The sequence below is a fragment of the Aedes albopictus genome, chromosome 2 (assembly GCF_035046485.1).
Source record: "Aedes albopictus strain Foshan chromosome 2, AalbF5, whole genome shotgun sequence".
In the NCBI taxonomy this organism is placed as follows: Eukaryota; Metazoa; Arthropoda; class Insecta; order Diptera; family Culicidae; genus Aedes; species Aedes albopictus.
The window spans coordinates 410,130,869-410,148,087 of NC_085137.1; the positions used below are offsets into that span (position 1 = coordinate 410,130,869).

General features: G+C 40.9%; 1 protein-coding gene across 1 annotated transcript in view; it reads right to left on the reverse strand.

Annotated features, from left to right (window-relative positions):
* Positions 1-8,482: 8,482 nt before the first annotated feature.
* LOC109417981 (uncharacterized) overlaps positions 8,483-17,219 on the reverse strand; it is a 42,022-nt gene continuing 33,285 nt past the window's right edge. The window contains exons 3-4 of the mRNA XM_029876664.2: positions 9,560-9,642; positions 8,483-9,489 (exon numbers count right to left, since the gene is read on the reverse strand). Of these exons, the coding sequence (XP_029732524.1) occupies positions 9,399-9,489; positions 9,560-9,642 (174 nt within the window). The 3' untranslated portion in view covers positions 8,483-9,398. The remainder of the gene's footprint in view (positions 9,490-9,559; positions 9,643-17,219) is intronic.

The window sequence follows — 17,219 nt, forward strand, 5'->3', positions numbered from 1 at the left end:
CATTTTTATGCATGCTAACACAACCCATGCAGAAAGAATACACTAAACCCTCCTTTTTGCAGGTTATTTTTATGCACTTTTTTAGACCCTGCATAAAAAGAGGAAGAGTTATTCAGTACCAATATTGTGCATAAGAAAATGTAACAATGACGGTAACTATGGCATTGACGGCCAGGGGCGTGAACAAAGAGAGGTTTCAGGGGCGTTTCATGGGGTCCCAAAGATTTTCAGCGTGGCACCAGCAGATCTTAGTGGTGTTTCAAGGAAGTCCCACGGAGTTCTAAGAGGAATCAAGAGGTCTCAAGGTGTTCTAGGGGGTCTCAGGGGCGCTTCGGGAAACCTCAGAGAAGGTTCCAGGGGACCTCAGGGGTGCATCAATGGTTCTCAGTGCATTCCAAAGCAATTCCAGAGGGTCTCAGGGGCGTTTTAGAGGGTATCAAGGGTAACCAAGACATCTCATGAGTGTTTCAAGTGGGACCAATGGGGTTTCAGGGGGTGCAAAAAGGTCTCAGGGGCGTTTATGAGGGTCTCAGAGGTGTCTCAGTCTTAGGGGGCTCCAAGGGGTCTCAAATGCGCTTCAGAGGCGTTTCAGGGGGGCTTTAGAGGAATTCAAGAGCGTTTCGGAGGGTCAAAGAGGCGTTTTAAGGAACTCAAGGACATCTCAAGGGGTCCCAGGGGAATCCGAGGGGTACCAGGAGATATCAGGAACGTTTCAGCTGGTATCAGATGCGTTTTAGAGGGTCTCAGGGGGTTACACTTACTTGCTGTTTTCTCAGAAGTGTGCAATCAAGAAACGCTATATGGACGACTGTGGTTTTGTCGCAAACTTTTAAGAATAGAGTAGGGGTCACACATATACCAAAGTCGTGAGGAAGCTGTGAAGGCAACTATCCACGAGGTGAATGTAAATTACACTCACCTCGTGGTGAGTCCCTTTCACAGCTCTGTCACGACTTTTGTATGCATGTGCGACCCCTACTCTATTCGGCAAACTATTAGACAAAACCGCATGGCAAAAGTTGTCCATTAGCGTGGTTCAAAAAATCGTTTTTGCTCCACACCGATTATTCGATTCGTAACCAGATTCTATGCCTTCTCCCAAAATTTGAGCTCATTCGGTTGAAAATTGAGACTGCACAAGCCCGTCAAAGTTTGTATGGGAATTACTATGGGAAAACGATGTTTTCCATTCAACCGACCGTAGCATTTCTCCAAGTGCTCTAGAGTGTTAGTTGACAATTGGTACTCCTAGGCTACTCTATCAGCTACAACTTTGCTGAAGACCGCATTCAAATCGGACGCCTCATTAATTAGTTATCGATTTGTATCCAACTAAACAAACTTTAACAGTGATCCTCCAGCTTCCCAGCAGGCAACATTGCTGCATATGGCGCCAAATATAGCCCACTGAAATCATGGCTACTATGTTCCACTGCAAAATGCAGTGATGCCCTTCGAATAGTTTAACCATCATAAAAATGGATAAAAATCGGTAACTAATTAATGAGGCGTCCGATTTGAATGCGGTCTTCGGCAAAGTTGTAGCTGATAGAGTAGCCTAGGAGTACCAATGGTCAACTAACCCTCTAGGGCACTTGGGGAAATACTTCAGGGGATTGAATAAAAAACATCGATTTCCCATAGTAATTCCCATACAAACTTCGAAGGGCTTGTGCAGTCTCTATTTTCAACCAAATGAGCTCAAATTTTGGGAGAAAGCATATAATCTGGCTATGAATCGAATAAGCGGTGTGGAACAAAAGTGATTTTTTGAACCACGCTATTGTCCATACATCGTTCCTTGATTACATGCTTCTAAGCTAAGAAAATAGCAAGTGAATGTAACTCTTTGCAAATGAATGTTCCCATCCCTGCCCTGCCTGTTGGTCTCAGGATCGTTTCAGAAGATGAGGGTCAGCAGCCTCAGGGGATCTCAGGGGCGTGTCAGAGGGTCTCAGGGGGGCTAAGGGGGGCTGGGTTTCAGGGTGTCTCAGCGGTGATTCAGGAGGTATCAAGGGCGTTCCAGGGCTTTCAAAGGCGTTTCAGGAGGTTTTAGGGGCGCTCGGTGGCGGTTTCACCTTTCAAGCTATGTACAACACGCGAGCGTTTTATCAACATGTTGTACAAATTACAACAGCGCAACTACTGTTGTAATTTGTACAACATGTTGATAAAACGCTCGCGTGTTGTACATAGCTTCAGCGTAAGGCCATGGGGCCGTTCATAACCCACGTAGACCAAGTTTTGGTAATCTCAGACCACCCCCCCTCCTCGTATAGTTTTTTTTTCACACAAAAATTTAAAAATTTGCATAGAGCGTAGACATTGGCCAGCCACTCTTCCCTCCAAAAAGTCTACTTGGTTTATGAACAGCCCCTAGCGGGGGTGGCCAGCCACTATAAAGCTTGAGTAATTTAATATCTGGATTCTGGACGCAAAAAATCGGATCTGTCTCGGAGATATGTTATTGAAATAAACAATATTGTGTACTTACAATCAAGGATATTTATTGAACTTTCTAGGAAAAATAGCCTTAAAATTATTCGGATTTGGTTTTTATGAAATTTCGAACTTTTCTCCGAATACCACTCATCATATCTTGGACAATCTGTTGGTTCCCTTGAGCGGCCATTTTGTTCCACCATCTTTGCATCTGTGTTGCATCCCGAACCACCTTTCCACTCTTCTTCAACTTCTGCTTGACAACTGCCCAATATTTCTCGATTGGGCAGACCTGAGGGCAATTTGGTGGATTGATTTCTTTTTTGATAAAATCCACCCCGTTGTCTTGATACCAGTGTAGCACTTCTCTGCTGTAGTGGCAACTTGCCAGATCTGGCCCAAAACTTAACAGGTCCATTGTGGGCTGTACAGAACGGAAGAACAAGCTTTTCCAGGCACTTCTGCTTGTACTTTTTGGAATCCATGGTCCTGTTTGTCACGAAAACCTTTGTTTTTTGGCCGCAGCTGCAAATACCTTGCCAGATCATCAACTTTCTCATTGTCAAAAACAAACTTGAACTTACTGGGGACATCACCCCGACCTGTGGCTTTATTAAATTTTTGTCCGGGATGCTTAGAATTTAGAAGTTGAGAGACTATCGAAAGGTTAAGGGATCATTGGGGGTCCCAGGGGCTTTCCAGATATCTTAGGGCATTTTAGGGGGGTCTCAGCGGCGTTTCGGGGAGGCCCAGGGAGATTCTGAGGAATACATGGAGTCTCAGGGGCACTTCAGGAGGTCTCAAGGGCGTTTCAGGGAGTATCAGGGGCATTTCAGGGGATCCCACGACGTTTCAGGGGATTCCAGGGGGCCTCTGAGTACACGCGAAAAAATCCGTTCTGATAAACGTGAACAAACAAACGCAAATATGAGAACAAGCAAATATACACCGTGAACTAGTTCCAGCTGTCAATATGGGCGTTCTAGAAACCGTGATATCTAGTTCACGGTGTACATTTCTTATTGTTGTTATCGTTGCTATGCATAGTTCCCGTTGCCGTGACTGAGAGTTCACGTATATAGGAACGGATTTTTTTGCGTGTAACTTAATACGATTAAAACCTTCCCGTTATTCCCGTAATCTTTTTGAAATACCTCTGAACGCCTTTAAGCTCCTGAGACCCCTTTAGACAAACCCTTGAAACTCCTTGAAACATCCCTGAAATGCCTTGAAACGCCCCTGAAACATTCATAACCCTATCTGAACGCTCTTGAAATCTTGGCAATCCTCTTGAAATCGCATGAAACGCCTTCAACCTTCCTTATGTATTAAAAAAAAGTTATATCTTATGTGACCCCTAAACAAATGGGAATGGCAAGCTTTGAAGTGCTTGCAAAATTGCATTTAAATTTAAAGTATTTCTGTGGGATTGTTTTTCCAAGAATTCTTGCATAAATTCTATCAGAGATTGATCTAAACTTAATCCATAAATTTTTTTAAATTTTCGACAAAGAATCCTTTAGGAGTTTATGAAGAGATTCCTTCAATAATTCGTCAAGAAATCACTGCAGACAGCTCCACGGAAAATTCAAAGAATTCCTCCAATGATTTCTCCAGAGATTTCTTCAAGGATTCCTCCACGAATTCGTCCAGGATTTCCTAAAAGGATTCCTTCAGAAATTCCTCCAGGGTTCCCACCAGGAATTCTGGCAGAGATTCATCCAAGAATTCTCCCAGGTATTCCTCTAGAATTTTTTCCAAGGATTTCTCCTAAAGTTCATCCAGGGATTCCTTCAGAGATTCCTCCAGGGGTTCATCCAGGAACTTCTCCAGGGATTCCATCAGAGATTTCTTTAGGTATTCTTCCAGGAATTCCTCCATAGATTCTTCCAAAAGATCCTCCATGTATTCCTCCAAAAGCTCCTCCAAGGATTCCTCCAAGAATTCTTTCATGGATGCTGCCAGAGGTTCTACCAAGAACTCATCCAGGAATTTCTCCATGGATTCCTCCAGAAATTCCTCCAGGGTTTCCTCGAGAGATTCCTCCAATAGTTCCTGCAGGTATTCCTCTAGGAAATCCTTCAGAGATTCCTCCTAAAGTTCCTCCAAGGATTCCTCCAGGAATTCTTTCAGGGACTTTACCAGGGATTGTACCAGGTATTCATTCAGGAATTTCTCCAGGAACTCTTCCAGAAATTCCTCCAGGGTTTCCTGCAGGAATTCTTCCAGGAATTTCTCCAATAATTCCTCCAGGGACTTCTCCATGGATTCCTCTAGGATTTCCTCCAGAAAATCATTCAAAGTTTCCAGAAATTCCTCCAGGGTTTCCTCCAGTAATTCTTCCAGGAATTTCTCCAAGAATTTCTTCAGGGACTCCTCCATGAATTCCTCCAGGGATTCTTCTAGGGATTTCTACATGGATTCCTCCAGGGATTCCTCCAGGTATTTCTTCAGGAATTCCTCTAGAGTTCTAGATTCCTCCAAAAGTTCATTCAGAGATTCCTCCAGAGATTCTTCCAGGAATTCCTCCAGAAATTCGTCCAGGAATTCTTCCGGAAATGCCTCCAGGGATTCATCCTGGAAATTCTCGAGGGATTGCTCCTGGAATTCCTCTAAAGATTCTTCAAAAAGTTCGTCCAAGGACTCCTCCAGGAATTATTTCAGTGACTTTACCAGAGATTCTACCAGGTATTCATCCAATAATTTTTCCAGGTATTCCCCCAAAAGTTCCTCCAAGGATTTCTCCAGGAATTCTTCCAAAGATTTTACCAGGGATTCTACCAGGTATTCATCTAGGAATTTCTCCAGGGATTCTTCTAAAAGTTCATCCAGAGATTCCTCCAGGGATTCTTCCAGGAATTCCTCCAGGAATTCTTTCAGAAATGCTTTCAGGGATTCATCCTGGAAATTCTCCAGGGATTGCTCCAGGAATTCCTTTAGGGATTCCACCCAGTTGTCTTCCAGGAAACTGCTTCAGGGTTTTCTCCGGAGATTTCTTCAGGAATTCCTCCAGGAATTCCTTCAGAAACTCCTCCAGGGCTCCAGAAACGCACCTGGAAACCCCTTGCAACGCTTTTGAAATGATAACACCCCTGAAACCTCTCGGAATGATGAGCAATAGCATATCGATAATAACACTAGTTTACAGCATTTTTGAACTCGGTAAGTTGATGATCATTTTTGGTGTAGAATTATGCCCTGAGTTCGAAAACGCGAAGGAAAAAAAATATAGTAGAGCGGAAATTTTTTCGACTTTCCATACAAAGTTGATGATTTGAAATCGATTTTTGTTCTATTTTTAAGGAACGTCGCTCACTTCATTCATCTCACTCTCCGATATCAATGCTCCGATTGAGCTGATTTTTTTACTGTAACTCGCCTACATATGGTATGTCAAATAAACGTTGAGAAAGAATTTTTAGATTGTTTTTTTTCTTATTGTAAAAAAAAACATTTCTTTATATATTTTTGGAAACTTGGCAAAAATTTAAGGAGATCGTCCCTAAAACTCGCCAATATCTTGAATTTCATCAATCTGACGCAAAACCTGCATTCAGATGATCTAATAGTATTGTATTCAGCTTTCAATTTATGGAAAAAGATTTGAAATTGGTTGAACAAAACACAAGATATTTGGATTTTAGTAAATTCCATATGTTTAAAAGTTGCTAAACTAGATATTAAGCTAAAACTCAAAAACTGCTCTACTTAAAATTTTTTGAAGCACGGTTTCGAAATCAGTGCTAAATTGTGCTTCAAAAATTTTGGTCATTGACAGAAGTTCACGACTTTCGTTTTATTTAGTAAACTAGTGTAATCAATGTTATCCCAACAAACATTGTTGGTATACAACAGATGAACCCACCGCTCTTAAGCTGGATTTTCAATATTTTATCAGAATAAGCTTTAATTCAGCTATCATTGTTAGTTGGGATGTTATTCAAGAAAAAAATGTTGGTAAATGTAGTTAGTACTTGCTTGTTCTCGATCAGTGCAAGCCCTCATTAAATCCGCAAATGTTATCCTCCGGTGAGAAGAAGTTTCATCATTGTTAATCCACTTTGTTTTCTTCAACAAAGTTACTGTAATGTACTTTTACTGCATGTGGGTGGATCATCGTAAGCTTTATGATTCGAACTTATATTTGGCTTATACTGCAGGATGATTGTAATCAAAGCGTGGAAGCTTCGAAGAATAAACTTCTGGTTTAAGCTCTGGTGGTCTGTACTGCAGAGCTGCAGAACAAAAACCAGTAAGGCAAACTTTCGTATCGTCGTAAGATCGAGTTGGGTCAACGATATATGGTGGCTCCAGAGAGGACTTGGCAAAAACTTGTTCGCTACGTTATGTAACTTAGCGAAAAGCGTAAGAGTAGCACGAAATGGTACCGAAATGTACTCAAACAGATCACGCAATGTGTCCGTCCAAATATGCACTAAGTCTAGTCATTCCCTTTATGCATGATTTTACGCCGAATTTTACATGAGTCTTTCTTGTCCTGTGTCGGTTCAGTGAACTGATTTAGAATCAGTGCAGCCCTTTATCTAGTAGTGCACGTTACATTTCATTACCCTATCATGCTTAAACACATGGAATACTTGTTATAGGTACTAGGTGTATGATGGGGAAGAAGATTCAGCTCCACTGTTTGCCACGCAGTCGAAAGGATAAACACAGCTTTCTCCACAGAAAAAATATATAGGAGAGCGAATGGAGAAACATGGTAGCTAGTGCGCAGGTCCTCAGCGAAACTGCGGATCAAAGCATGGTGCCAAAAATCGGAACAGTGAATCTTTTTTATGCCGATTTTGATTTTGTGGATGGGATTTGTGTCGGTTGACTTATTGGTATGAGTTATAATAAGTGTTTTGTAAATAATTTCTGTTAACTGAGTTTGGAGTTGACCCGATGTTTTCTCAGTGTTTCAAAGCACTGCAGTGTTTCAAGCAGTTTGCTGAATATGAGGAGGTTCCTTTATATGCTCATTCATCTATGAAAGTTTCACTCTAACCCTTGCTTTAACCTTATTTCATATGCCAGTGCTTCCAGATCCGTTGTGGTTTCCCAAAAAAGAGGGTTTTTGCATATGATGAAGGGAGCCGGTACCGGCATACCACAGACCGTAATGATGTTTATTTTATTCAATTTGAAAGTAAATTGTTTTCCAGAGGTGCGGGATCATTGTGGGTATGGCTTCTTTGCGTTGATGAGTTGGTTTTAGGTCATACATCACATACACCGGTTCGAAGCATAAACTTAAGTGGTAATTAATTCATAGAACTGCCCTATGTGCAGTTACTCCCGCATTTATTGGCAACAGTGTGATTTGCTTCTGTGTTATCTGAACTGAGATGAACTAAACTGAACTGAAAATCTCACACCTGCTGAAGGGATGTTACGAATTAGCATGATATTTATTGCCCTTTATTGGAATTTTACCAGAACTGCTGGTATGTCTGAAACACACTGGTAAAAATGTAATTAGAAAGGCACGAAATGTTGCTGTTTGACAAATTGAGAGATAAATTTGCGAAAAAAAAAAATCGCGTTCTGGTGGGACTCGAACCCACGATTCCGTATTTGCTGGACCGGCGCTTTGACCAACTAAGCCTAAGCAGCAATATAGCCTACTTGGTGGTTAGGTTTGCGGAGTGCGAGAGCAAGTCTCGGCTTCATAATTCGCTCTCACTTGTAGTTAGTGGGCACAAACGCGAGTGTGTTCTGGATTGGCATCTAAGCCGATAGAGAGATTGGTTTGTGAAAAAGGAGTGTTCACGATGTGGCTTCGGAGTCAGTTTGACTTTCTATTCCGCAGAATCATTACCTGTTCTGTGGCTTAGTTGGTTAAAGCACCGGTCTAGCGAATACAGAATCGTGGGGTTCGAATTCCACCAGAACATGATTTTTCTCACAAATTTCATCTCTCAATTTGTCAATCCGCAACATTTTAGTGCCTTCTAATTCCAGTATATTATAAATTCTTACAAGATATTACTTCACATCACAAGGAAATTCTCTTTTCTAGCATTAAAACAAATCATTCTTTAACATTTCAAATCAATACTGATTTTATTTCAAATCTGGTTGTGAGTAGTTGTGTTGATCGTATTCAGCTGCTTGTGTGATCGCAATCAGAGAAATTGATTGCTTATATGTGGCACTAAATACCATCGTGTAATATGCGTTATAAGTTTGCGTAACATCAGTATGTACTGCGTTTTCATATGTGTAAGATATTCATATATGTATGTATGTATAAGTAACTTCAATAATGGAGAAACATTTGCAAACAAACTGCAATTCCTGCCTTGATCTCCTTCTATCTATATCACTGCGAAATCGGTATTCTATTCTACTGACAGTAAAACATGTTTTGATATTTTCTCGTCTTAGTCAATCATCTGTAAAGCTGTGGTCATTAAACTTGGATATACATGTGGGAAACTGGTTCTTTCCTAAACTAACCGAATTGAATGTAAGCTTTTTTCGTTGATAATTTAGTTCATACCGGGATATGTTCGTTGAACGCAATCGTTGATAGAATAATTTATTCAAATGAACAAATCAACAATTGATATGCCGAACTTGTGATAAAAGTATGTTTGAACAATTCTAAAGATCTTTTTGGTCTTTCGTTCAAACCTTGGTACTCGTTGGGATTTAGTCCCTCTGAGCGTACCATTGAACATAAACGCATAATCGTTCGGTGTATAACGCACTAGCCTATGGTCTATACTCCTATAAATCTATATAAAATACTTGGTCTCTATGAATGCGTTTGTATTTTTATCTACTTGGTCGCTGCGGGTGTGGATAAATTGTCTACGATGTTCTATCCATTGTAAAACGAAGGAACTCAATCGCTATTACCAAACTAATTGCAACATGCTATGGTCAATGTAAAACTTCTACAGCATTCCTATAACTAACAGGCGTATTAAGCAATTCAACATGCTTCAGGCAGTATCCCAGTCCCAGCTGGGTTGTGTCCATATGTAGCCGGTGTTTGTCATGGAACAGAATGCGTTGTAGTAGCGTCCCGGGGACCTGCAAGCAGAAGAAGGTCGTTATAGGGTGATTTATGAACCAGCATTTACTTCATTGCATCAGTACTCACCTACAGTAGGACCACTGAGGACATCTACAGCGAAATAGTTGTTGAAATTCCTCCTTGCAAACTTCGTTCCACCAGCATGTCCTCTGTAAAATAAGACGATATTTATTTAATTACAGAATACATAGGAAAGCTTCTGTGATTGGGTGGCCCACACTTACATGAAAACCAAAAAATTTGAAAAATGTCAAGTCGTACCTCCTGAATCCTATTGGTTGTTTTGGTCTCCTAGAAGCTACGTTCAAAATTCGAGCAAAATCGATTAAGCCTAAGGGGGCGCTCAAAGTGCTTGAAGTTTGTATGGGAAAACGTTGCCAAATGTTTGTAAAAATCTTAAGTTTTCGATTGTTTGTCGCTAGGTGGCGCTGTAAGCGTTTAATAATAAAACCCTTTGGTATTATTGTAGATTACTATGTATCAAACAACTTTGTCGAAGACCGCAAAGTGATCCGACGCCTGTGAGTAAAGTTATATCCTAAGCAAAGTGAGGCGAAGTATTGAGATTTCATTATTGATATTATTCCTTTACATGTACTGGAAAAATAACCATAATTTCTCGCCTCACTTTACCTAGGGTATAACTTTTTTAACAGGCTTCCCATCACTTTGCGGTCTTCGACAAAGTTATTTGGTATATAGTTACCTACAATAATACAAAACAATAATTAAACGCTTAAAGCGCTATTGTGGATTAAGCACTGAATTGGTGTCGGAAGTAACTTCACTGACTTCCGCTGCCTTTCCTATGTGTTAAACATAACGTCGGAAGCAGTGCGCTGAATAGAGCATCAGATTTACTATCCAGCTTTCCACGCTCGCCATAATGGCGGATGCTATAAATTAATTTGACAGTATCTGTGCCCCAGTTGAACTGAAATTATTAAACAATATTCTTAGCAACCCTTGACTACCATGGAAAATGTTTTGTTTACCGGTAACTACCTAGAAAAATGGCAAGAAATCAAAAAGTGTGAAATTTCTGATTTTATTGTCCTAATTAAACTATTTTCTATTTTAGGTTTTGTAATTTAAGAAAGGTGAATACATGACTGAGTAAAATCTACCGTGATTCCGATCGACCACCAAGGATCCCACTTCAATCATTGATTTAACCCAGATCCTGATTGGTGACCTCGGAGGAGTTGCGCAGTCCTAGACGAGGACTGACCTTCCGGAGTGGGTATTCAAGACGTTCTACCTCCCGGGTCCCAGGGCGTGTTAATAGGGGAAAGCCTTGGGGAAAGCTTTAGATGTGGGAGTCCTGTAAACAATTATCATTATTATAGAGGATGGTGCCGACGAATGGGCCGGAAACACCGGTAGGCACCGGTTTTGAACCAGTATCGAATGTGGAAGTCCGTAGAGGAGTACATAGATGGATGGGCCGGGCGACACAGTGGAGCAACGGTTTCGAATCACCACACTTGATGAACGCGCAGGTAGACGAGAGCTTGACGATGACCCGCGAGACGGCTTCAGGCGTCACGGATAGACGGCCTTACCGGAGGCGGAGAGGAGGCGTGAATGCGTGGCGACGCACAGTCGGGTAGGCCCACCGAATGGTTTCTCCGGTGCTTTCTGACACGGATGGCTGTAGAAGTCGTATGGGACCACCGAAGAGCTTGGCTTGATGCTTTCGTAATTGGTGGGCAGCCCCGGTCACCCGGTGGAGTTCACAGAGATGGCGGGCAGCCACAGGGTCCCGCTCAGTTGTATGCTCGCCATGTGGTCGACGTGGGTAAGGCCGCATTGAGAAAATTGATGAAAAATCCTGCAGGATTGGTGGAGCAAAGCTTCGCTGATCTGCCAGTGTCACCCTGGGACTTATCAGAGTCATGGTGGTCTAAACTAGCCTGAAACCTCCAACACTTTCCAAAAAAACGAAAGACTTGGCTCGAGACTTTTTTACCCACCGATTTCATTTGGACGTTGCTGTCTTTAACAAATTTACCGTCTCACATCGTACCAGAATAAAACAAAATGTTACCGTACGACACCAACGCTATCTTCAAAATCTACTTGGAATTTCAAGATTTCTTCTGAAAACCCGTGTAGGATACTCATTGATTTTCGTCAAAATATTCTTTGCATCTCCCTGTAGGAAAAAAAAGCTTAAATTCTATGATATCTCTAATGTTAATTCGACACTGATTTTTCATTTGGGCCTAACTAACATTTTCAAGTACTCAAAATTGTGAGTTGGAACTCATAAAAAATTGCGAAAGAATGAGAGGAATGCCACTTAAAACTATTATTTTTTTCTAGTTTATGGTCTAAAGCTGAGCCGTTTACAGTGGTGAAGGGAACAAATGTGGGATCCTTGGTGGTCGATCGGAATCACGGTAGATTTTACTCAGTCATGTATTCACCTTTCTTAAATTACAAAACCTAAAATAGAAAATAGTTTAATTAGGACAATAAAATCAGAAATTTCACACTTTTTGATTTCTTGCCATTTTTCTCGGTAGTTACCGGTAAACAAAACATTTTCCTTGGTAGTCAAGGGTTGCTAAGAATATTGTTTAATAATTTCAGTTCAACTGGGGCACAGATACTGTCAAATTAATTTATAGCATCCGCCATTATGGCGAGCGTGGAAAGCTGGATACAGTCAGGTCTTTTTTACGCGGTTTTCATTTACGCGGGCGCGTAAATGAAAACTCCAAAAAAAAAAATTATCGTCTTATTTTTGCATGATTCGTGTCGAGAAATGGTGAGACTTTTTATACGTGGATTTTTGAATTTTGAACTGAGTTTTTTTACGCGGTACGTATCCCCCACGTAAAAAAAACCTGACTGTACAGCGCACTACTTCCGACGTTATGTTTAACGCATAGGAAAGGCAGCGGAAGTCAATGAAGTTACTTCCGACACCAATTTAGTGCTAAATCCACAATACCTAGCGGCAAACAATCGAAAACTTAAGATTTCTGCACACATTTGGCCACGTTTTTCCATACAAGCTTCAAGCACTTCGAGTGCCCTTTCAGGCTTAATCGATTTTACACAAATTTTGAACGTAGCTTCTGGGAGTCCAAAACAACCGATTTAGGAGGTAAGACTTGGCATTTTTCAAAAAATTTGTTTTTCATATAAGTACAGACAAACAGACGTAACACTCTTCAAAACATCTTGGCACATGCATTCAACGATCAATTCAAATTTCATTTGATTTGAGCGATCGTTCCACCAGAGACGCTAGTGTTCGATCCCTTTGACGTTTTCCAGTGTACACGTTGCTGAATGATGTACACGAAAATTATAGGCAATTTGTGTAGTAGTGTACGTGTTAGCAAAACGTCAAATCGAAATCCATATGGATCATGGCCGACAGTGTCGCTCGCGGTTCTACCAACAGGTGGCAGTGTGCTCATGAAAATGACAACGGGCAAAAGTTTTTGATAAATTTCCTCTAAGAGTTATGTATGTTTGTCTGTGATATAACTGTGGGCCATCCTCTGTACACTGAAATAATTCTAAGAGCCTATTTTATCAGACACCACGCATACATTGTACCCCTATAGTCTGACACGTTCACTTCAAATGAATCGTTATACGTATCATTTCATAAACAGTTCCGATTGGAAATCCTTCTAATAAAACTAAATGACACTTGCGCATATCGGAGTTATATGCACATAACACGATCGATACATTAGCTGTGCATATAACTTTGGCCAGGTGGAAAAGCAACATTGGCAGATAAAGTGGAACACGTTACCATTGGCGAAACTACGGATTTTTGTCAGGGGGTGCACTACAAACAAATATTCATGAGTTCATCCATTTATCATTTATCGCCCCATATCTCACAGCAATGCATCAAAATTCTTGGGGGTGCCTGGCACCCCCGGCACCCCCGGTAGTTTCGCCAATGCACGTTACGCAGAATTCCGCAATTCCAGTAAGTGAGCTTCGTGGTCGTGCAGCTAGTGGCGTCGGTCATATGAGCGATGTGAGCTCCCAGTCAACACACGACCGCATATGATAGAATGCAAAAGTGGAGGCGATATACGCACAATTTACACGCGGTTAAATGGAAGCATGTACGCATATGGCCTCCACTTTAGCATCTTATTCAACATCATATAGGACTTTGTGTTAGCTGGGTTCGATTCCCGCTCTAGCCTAAGGAAACTTTTTTTCAACATATGAAGGATATTATTGGAGTTGCATATACATTGGCGCACCCAGCCCACATGATAGAAGCAAAATGCATGGCATGTAACAGTATCATGGCCATCTGAGAGTCATACCACATGCGTCGCATATAACTCTCACTTCCCATTTTCAACCTCATATTAGATTCATATGATATTCCAATAGGCGACTGCCCCTGTCATTTGACAGTTCGAGAAAAAGTGGAAAAGTGTAAACAAAAATAAGTGATTTTTATTCCAATTTTCGAATTGACAGTTTTTTGTATTTTGCCATCAAACTGATCAGATTTTTGCTTCCATAAATTAGTTTCAATCGCAAATATACAAATTTCGAAAAGAATATAAAAATTTGTGTTGACGGTGGTTTACAGTAAGTAAAAATTTCCTCTCATATAGTGATGTATGTGGCAGAAACCATCGTTTTGGTCATGAAAGTTATGAATTAAAACTTTAATAATAGTACTGTATAAAATGCTTGCGTAAAGGCTTTAAGCCTAATTTTTATCGTGAAAGAGGAGAAAGTGTGAATTGTTGGCGTTATTTGTATTTTTCAGCTACTTAAACACAGCTTAGTTGTTGCCGCAGTTGTTGCAGTAGATCACATTATGGACCAGCAAGCGGTCAGTGTTTCACCAATGTTTACTAAAGGAAAGTTGATTATATTTACTGAACTGCTATTTTCCTTGATTTCAGAATATTTTCCTGCAAACAGTTCGTGTAGAGATCGACATTGTCGATTTGTTTGACTTCGCTGATGGCAGCAAACGAAACTGGAAGGAGGGAAATGAAGTCTTCAAAAACGGTCATGTAATGGTAGCCGGAGTTACGAAAGTGGAAGGTTCATCCGTGCACATATTTTGTAGCTGTCTTCGTGGCTCAAATCCCTCCGAACCACCAAGGGAGGTTCGCATGATTACATCCAGTGAGCTTAAAAAATGGGAGATGCGGTGTACCTGCCCTGCAGGAAACTATCGCTGCAAACATCAGTTTGCATGCCTTCTGTATATACACCGGTAAGTTAGTGCTTCATTAGTCATTACATGCTGTATGTACATATTTTCTGATAATTTCTAGGAATAAAGATCTGGAAATACTGTCGAGTACCGATGTACGCCAACAATGGGGAAAAGTTGCTAAAATACAGTCCGAAAATTTATACGAGCCCGTTACCCTATCGGAACTGTGCAACCAACGTAAAAGAGTATCACCGGAACTTTCAGATGAAATTTGTTCTTCTATTCTTAATCTTTTCGTAACAGGTACAATATATTTGTGTCTCAACTATTTCATGTAAATATTAACATTTATATTGATCTTCAGAACTACCCGATTCTGCGTTGGCAAAATCTTTGGATGGTCGGAATGTCCTAAGGCTGTCAAAGGATGACATTCCATCTTTGAGCAATTTGCCATGTACATCGTGTGAATCGTTGTTGCAACCCGTGCTTCCTGAATGGAACCCTACACAACAGACAAAAATTTCGAAACGTGAACTTGAGGGTGACCCTGATGAAGTCCAGCTGGCGCAATCCTATTTGAAACCGTTTATTGCCAAGCCGAATTTATCGTTGAAGTGGAAATATTATCACGGCCCGTTGATCGATTCCAGTCTGTATTTATTCTATGAGTCCCGAGTATGTGTATCTGCAGAAGAAAGCTTGAGAATTTGCGCAAAGACTCACAACCAATCGAATGAAATATGGCGCCGTGAGAGAAGGATTCGCATAACCGCAAGTGAGTGTTACGATTTGTTCACTTACTACGTAAACGACGTTGGAGATCGAGACTGGTCTAGAAAGCTTTCTCCCATTATTCACCCATTGGAAAAGCGACTGCCACCTCTGATGTATGGGAAGGAGATGGAAGGAATCGCACTTCAGTGTTACAAGAAAAAGAACCACGGAAAAAGGATAATCAAAATGGGTCTTGTAATACCACCATCAGCTCCATTCCTAGGATGTTCACCAGATGCTATTTCTATCGATGACTGTAAACTGATAGAGATAAAATGTCCACTATCTGGCAAGGATAAACCATTAGTGGAAACTCTCCAGAACCTTAAATGGATCGATAGAAGTAACAATAACTATGAACTACGAAAGAAACAGTCATATTACGGACAAATTCAGTTAGGAATGTGTCTTACCAAGACCAAAAAAGCTGATCTGGTTATTTATAACGCACATGATGGAGATTGCCTTATAATCAGTGTCAACTATGACAGTGCTTTTGTTTCTCAACTAGTACCGGTACTCCGGGAAATTTATTTTAACATTTTTCTACCCATGTTGTGTTCGGAATAAGCATAGAATAAAACCTAAAATCTGTTAATCTTCAAAACGGGCGTATATTCATTTTATAGAAAACGATTATCAGCAAGTATCGGTGCAGAGAGATTGACTACACCAGCCAATATTATAACCACATCGTCCAATAAATATAGAAGCGTTGGGTCCACTCTGTCGGTTAATATTTTGAACTGTTTCATTCGTTGAATGCTTCGCTCTACGTGGACTCGTGCTCCTGCAATTGAAACATTCGATGTAGCCTCGTCTCTACTGAGTTGTCCATCGAATAGTGTTGGCGGCCTAATCAATTTCAAGTTATGTTGTAGAAGTTCATTCGAAATAGAAAAACCTTTATCCACCATGACAGCGTCGTTCTCGTCGAATAGCGTTATGATGTTGCAAGCGTTAAATATGAACTTATCTGAAGCCTTGCCAACATATCCGGGACTTACGTAATTGAAACATCCCCCTGGAGTTACAGAAACCAAATATTTTGCAGTTTCACGGCCTTTGTAGTGTGAATATGTCAAAATTCGACAGTGTAGACAATTTGATCGTTGAATAGGTATCTCAGTACAGTCTATCACGGCTCGCACGGTGGGATACTGACGGAAATGATACGGTAAATCCTTGGAAATCATGTCCTTGGCTGGCCATGGCACTGCTACTCTCATTACTTCAGCAAGACTTGGAACAAACGCATTGAAATATTTCGACGCGGTTTTCGGGGCTATATCGAACATACTGGAAATACATCGAAACGTCAAGTTCGTCTTGAGTTTTACAAAGACGAGTATGGTCAGATGCGTAATGCTTATGTCCCAAGTGTGAAAAACGGCAGCAGATGGTGTCATTTCGAGGCCTTGTACGATTACTTCTAGCATTTTGAAATTCCTCAGTCCAGTCCAAGCAGTCAACTGCTCTTGTGTTTTGAACTGTGGAACTTTTCTTTCTTTTTTAGCCCACAAAGTGTCCAGATCGGTTGTATCAACTTGGACAGCTGCTTCCTCATAAGAGACTTGTTGTTCTTCAGTTAAAACAGTGAGATTTTCAGTATCGGTTTCGATGGGAGAATCATGCTGTTGCTTATTAGCGGCTCTTGCTGCAGCTCTATCAGCACGAGCTTGTGCTTGTTCGAGCTTGGTGTTACGTTGAGGATCATAGTTCTCCTTATTTTCCTCTACGGGAAGTGGAATCGCATCACTTTTCAGAACT